Source organism: Azolla caroliniana, unplaced genomic scaffold (genome assembly GCF_043228905.1).
Source record: "Azolla caroliniana isolate FFs.n. ecotype wild unplaced genomic scaffold, voAzoCaro1.0.p SCAF_2, whole genome shotgun sequence".
NCBI classification, from domain to species: Eukaryota; Viridiplantae; Streptophyta; class Polypodiopsida; order Salviniales; family Salviniaceae; genus Azolla; species Azolla caroliniana.
The window spans coordinates 5,355,237-5,361,305 of record NW_028230437.1 but is presented as its reverse complement, the minus strand read 5'-3'; the positions used below and the strand labels follow the sequence as shown (position 1 = coordinate 5,361,305).

Below are 6,069 nucleotides of genomic sequence, written 5' to 3'. Positions count from 1 at the left end.
GGTGTCAGCTTCCAAGTTCAAGCAGATGATGGCCAAAGCTTGTGGCATCCGCACCTTGATCCTTCGATGTACGTGTTATGCCTAAGGCTAAAGGGTCGACATTCACCATTTCTAGGTTTCTATCCATCTGAAATATTGTGCATTGTCGGGACTGGGTTCTCGCATTGAAATCTCCTACCAGGAAGACTTCCCCTTGAGAAGAATATCGGATTATGTCATCCGACAAAGGTTCGTATGGAGAAGGCCCATGTGGCGTTCCTTCATCAACTATACTCGCCTCTCCAGCCATATTGTAACGGGACCCTTTCGGGGGGAAGTAACAAACTGCGATAAATATCACCTGATCCTTACTAGTGAGGACTTTCACCCACATAAAACGGGCTTCTGGGTCTGACTTTAGTATTTCTATCCTATTATTTATCTCTTTCCGAAATAATATCGCAACCCCCCCAGACCCTCTAGTAGTGTGTCGACGTGAGGTTTGTCTAAAGACAGATTCCCAACGAAAACCATCAACTCGTGGCAGTCCTCGATTTGGGCTTTGATGTGTTTCTACTACAAAAAGTATATCAGATACTTTCAAAATCTCCTCTAGACGGCCAGGATGTGTCCAAAGTGCGCCGTTACAGTTCCATAAAGTGATCCTAAGTTTATTATCTGTCACATGGGCCACACGCCGTCAATTGGCGGCACGATCATTTATTATGACACGTCCGTCCCGGTAGAAAGCACGATGCCCCTCTTTACGAGCTTGTATGACTCGCGGCATACAAGTTTTACGATGCTCAATTTGCATCTTGGTCAAGTCTTCATCGAGGTAGATAGGCTCCCCGCCCAAGCCTCGAAGAATTGGTCTCTTTTTAAAAAAGGCGATTCTAGATTCTGAGTCCTTAAATTGAAGGACTAAAGCTCTTTTCCTAGTTGTGTCACGCCCTACCCTCCAGGTTTTAGTGATTGGTAGGGCTTCGTACCCTAACATTTTCCCTAATGTTTGTGCATCTTCATCCGGAGATGCCCCTTCCTTGAGCCCAGTAACTCGTACATTTAGGCGTCGAGCTTGACGCATTTTTTCTTCCTCGAGGGTAGTGTTTACAATGTTTTCATCCTTTAGTTCTTTTTTAATATTACGTTTTACTACATCAACCCACCCAGTTTTAGCTAATTCCATATCACTTTTAACCTCTTCTTTAACCTTTTTTATCTCGTCCTTAATATCCTCTAGGGAAGATATTTCACCATCTTCCCTAGATATCTCGAGGTCCTTAACTTGTTTTCGGAGGTTCACATTGTCTACCTTAAGTTTCGCTATTTCCGCAAAAAGTAGTTCTTTTTCTTCCTTATCTTTTTGTTTTTCAGCTTCAATTTCTTTCGCCCATTTTTCAAATTTTACTAACCGGTTAAGGACATCTAAAAATTCTTCCTTACTTATCATTTCGTCGTGTGTTTCCTTATGGTTTCGTCGAGAAGTCATGTTGTAATTCAAAGAATAAACGAAAGAAAAAGTCAAAAAGGGCAGAAAAAACTTAGCCGAGCATCGATGTCTTGCGCGCTAGGTACAAGTGTAGAAGCACATTTGTACTCTCTCCTCACGACGCCGTAAGAGGTGTAGGTGATAGCGACGGTCGACAACGATGACAACAACGACGGCGACAAGGGCACCGATTACCCACAACAGCGACAGGTGACGACGATGGCCAAGAACCGACGACGACGGCGACGGCGGCAAACGTTAGACGTCAGACGACGGCGACGGCGGCAAACGTTAAACGTCAGACGACGGCGGACGGCGACAGTCGACAGCGGCAGCAGACGGCGGCTGACAGCGGTTGCAGACGACGACGGCAGCAGACAGCAGTTGCAGACGATGGCGGCAGCAGACAGCAGTTGCAGACGACGGCGACGGCGACAGTCTGCAGACGTCAGCGGCAGAAAACGGAGGCAACAGCAGGCAACGATGGCGGCTGCAGACGACGGCGGCGGCGACGGCAGTAGACGGCGGCGACAACGGCAGAAAGAGCCGTTAGAGAGAGAGAGGGAGAGAGAGAGAGAGAGAGAGAGATAGATTATATTATCGTCTTCGGAGATCAAATATGACCTATGAGACCAAAAATATTACATTTCACGTGATACGTGTGAAAGTGAGTAGTGACTCTCGATGTTCAAGAACTTTACCAATGAATGTTGCAATCGAGAGTGCACATTGTGGTTGTGAGAGGAATTCATGCAAAGATTGGGCTCGATCGAAGAGATGTGGAAAGCATGGTCGAATATGATCAAAGGCAGAGCATTGTATCAAAGTGTGATACTCAGACTCGCGAACTTGTTTAGGGCAAAGTGTGCATAGCCGACCACTCTCATCACTTGTACCCCAACGCCCTGTTTCACATCGCAATGCATGTGAGCTAAGTCGCATGGAAGCAATGGTTCGAATGGCAGATAACGGTATGGGCTCTAACATGTATGGATGTGTACGATTTCCCCGTTCCGCAAAGAATATGGTTTTGTAGTTAGGTGCAACATGTGTAGTATAATGTGTGAAGCGTGAGCCTCCACATTTGTCCCATGTCATGATACATTGGCGTTGCAAAAATGCCTCATTTACAGAGGAATCTAATGATGCATCATGAAGCAAGTGTCTCGCATCCCATCTACCAAACCATTTTTCTATATCTTGCATCCAACCGGAACACAAAATTTTGCTTTTATGCGTCTTTTGGATCTTTTTGCTTGCTTCCCACGCAATTCTAGGAAGTCGATGTGAGGGACTTTTTTGAACCTTAAGCATGTATTCAACAACCCTTTCCATGGCCATGATCTCAATGGGAAGCGATCCCGTCTCAAGGAGGAGGAGGGTGTAGGGCGTTTGTTTCTTAACTTGTAGAAACTTGGTAAGAAAATGCTTTTGGACATTTTCAAACTCTTTCCACATAGACTTAGGGATGCTACCGCCCCATACTTCCACCCATAGAGAAGAACTGGTGTCACCAAAGTGTCAAAAAGATATTTCTTGAGGACCCAACACTTAATATCTCCAAGATTGCATGTGTTCTCAAATGCATAGTATGCTCGTTTGCCCGCCTCTAAGCGGCGTGTAGCACATTCATTCCATCTATGATTTGAAGGAACTTCAAGGCCAAGAGAGAGAGAGAGAGAGAGAGAGAGACTTGAATGTCTTTAACTTTTACCAAATCATAAAGAGGGTTGGCGAGGGAATTGCGGCCATGCACAATGCAACACGCTTAGTTGAGGGCGTGTGCGTTCTGCACCATTTGATTTGGGTAAAAAAAAGTGCTCTGCTTAAACCCTACCATTTAATATCTAGACGCCCTAATATTCACACCTTTCCAAACATCCTGCTTTGTGGAAGACACCTTATGACCAAGAATCAATATGCATGTGAGATATGACCAGGAGAGTCCAATGAGTCCCCTTGGGGAGATTTAAATGTGTGAATGTGTATGTGTATATGTAAGAGAGTGAGTGAGTGAGTGAGTGTGTGTGTGTGTGTATGCGTATGTGTGCCACAAAGTATGTGTGTGTGAGTGATGTTTAATTGCTGCCAAATCATAAAGAAGGCTAGTGAGGTAATCATGGCCACGAATGGTGCAACATGCTTAGCTTAGGGCGCGTGCGATTTGCATCATTGATCTAGATAATAATAAAAAGTGTGCCAATAAAAAAAGTGCCCTATTCACACCTTTCCAAACACCCAACTCTGGAAATGACGCCCTACTCACACCCTTCCAGACACCTTGGTCCGCGGAAGATGCCCTACTCACACCCTTCAGACACCTTGCTCCACGAAAGAAACTTTACTCACACCCTTCCATGTACCTTGCTCCGCTAAAGAATTCCTACTCACACCCTTCAGACACCTTACCCGCGGCGTCACACCCTTCCAAACACCTTGCTTTGCGAAAGATGCCCTACTCACCCCCCTTCATATGCATGTATATAAAGTGAGGTGTGAGAGGAGAAATTTGAAATTTTATTTTTGTGGTGAGTGAGGGTGGGGGGAAAACAAAGAAGACGATTGCGCAAATTGAAACCCTAGCAGTTGGTTTAGGGTTTTATGGTTCATCGTTGTCGCCTTCAACTTTTGGTAACTTTGATTTTTGACTTTCTTGTTCCTCTTCCTCCTCCTTCCACTTCTCTTTCAGATCTTCAGTATGTTATAACTTCATTCCTTTTTCGCTTCTTCTTCTTCTGTATTCACATATAAATGTGTTATACATATAAATGAAAACAACCATTGTGAAGTGTATATTGGAATTGTTAATTGTCAAATTGGGTGTGCAATGTTGCTAATGTCATAGTTGTCAAGAGAGAAAGAAAGAGAGATAGAGAGATAATTGAAAAAGAATTATTATATTGAAGAGTAAAATGGATTACAAAGAGTAGGCTACAAAATGGCGTTGAACCAATTTAGGTTTGGGATGAGTGGCAGATCCCTATTTATAAGTAATAGAGAACACTCTAGAATATTCTAGGTTATCCTAGAATGTAGAGTAATCTAAAAGATCTCTAGAGTATTCTAGAAGGTTCTAGTGGTATAGAACACTCTAGAATATTCTAGAATGTAGAGTAATATAGAATATTTCTATGATATTAGATTTCATATTTTAAAAACTATACATATAAGAATATTAATACAATGGTTAAGGATTTGACATGTGTACAACAAGGTCATGGGTTCAAATCCTTTTGAGTCATAATGTAGGAGTGTCATGATCCTTTCGATGCATGATGTGAGTGTTATCATGACATTATCCCCCTTATTCGACGACACGTCTCACGGGTCGTAGGGTCTGTATTAGGACCCGGTTTACAAGGATATTGGAATGTATGTGTGTGTGTGTGTGTGTGTAGGTGTATGCATATATCCATATGTCAATGTACATGACTCAATGTATATGAATGTGTGATTGTAATATATGCATATGCAATGTATGTATGTACATGCATGAATGTATATATGTAATATGTAATGTTTGTATGTGTATAATGTATGGCTTATGCATATATGCATACATGAGTGGGTTTACAAGGATATTGGAATGTATGTGTGTGTGTGTGTGTGTGTGTGTGTGTGTGTGTAGGTGTATGCATATATCCATATGTCAATGTACATGACTCAATGTATATGAATGTGTGATTGTAATATATGCATATGCAATGTATGTATGTACATGCATGAATGTATATATGTAATATGTAATGTTTGTATGTGTATAATGTATGGCTTATGCATATATGCATACATGAGTGTGTGGATGTTTGTTCGTAATATTTATGTAGATATGTATGTATTGTAGTTTGTGATGATATGTATGTACATATGTAACGTACGTACGTATGTGTATGTAACGTATTTATGTGTATGCATGTATGTATATATGTATATATGTGTATGGATGTATGCTTGTAAAACTTATAACATTGTAGGCACATGTACGTATATATATGGTGATATGTGGAATATGTATATATGTGTATGCATATATGTATTTGTCAATATACATGATTCAATGAGTATGAATGTGTTTGTAATATGTGCATAATATGTATGTATATATCCAATGTATGTATGTGTATGTATATGTATGTGTGTATGCGGTCATATGTATGTAAATGTATGAATGTATGTATGCGTATATATGTAATGTATTTATGTATGTATATTTTTGGGATATTTTCATGTTTAGTATGTATATGGTTCATATATGGATGTATGTTTGTAATATGCATGTATATATCCAATGTATGTGTAAGTATACATATACCTAATGTGTGTGTGTATGTAAGTATTGTGGTTTGTATGGTCCAATATAATCTATATATGTGGTGATATGTGGAATATGTATTTACATATGTAATATATCTATATATGTAATTTATGTATGTGTAAATTTGTATATTGTGTAATAGGTATGGATTATATGCTATGTAATATCTAATTTATTTATGTGTGTGTGCACGTGTATATATATGTAATATATGTAACTTGTTTGTAAGTATGAAGATTTGTATACATATAATATGTAGTCTTAGGTATTAATATGTATGTGT

The 6,069-nt window shown here is 40.3% G+C and overlaps 1 protein-coding gene across 1 annotated transcript; it reads right to left on the bottom strand.

The window, feature by feature from the left end:
* Positions 1-545: 545 nt before the first annotated feature.
* On the bottom strand, positions 546-2,059 carry LOC147867200 (uncharacterized). Its single transcript, XM_087339584.1, has one exon. The coding sequence runs from the start codon at positions 1,469-1,471 to the stop codon at positions 680-682; it is 792 nt and encodes a 263-aa protein (XP_087195710.1). The 5' UTR covers positions 1,472-2,059; the 3' UTR covers positions 546-679.
* Between the last annotated feature and the right edge of the window lie 4,010 nt (positions 2,060-6,069).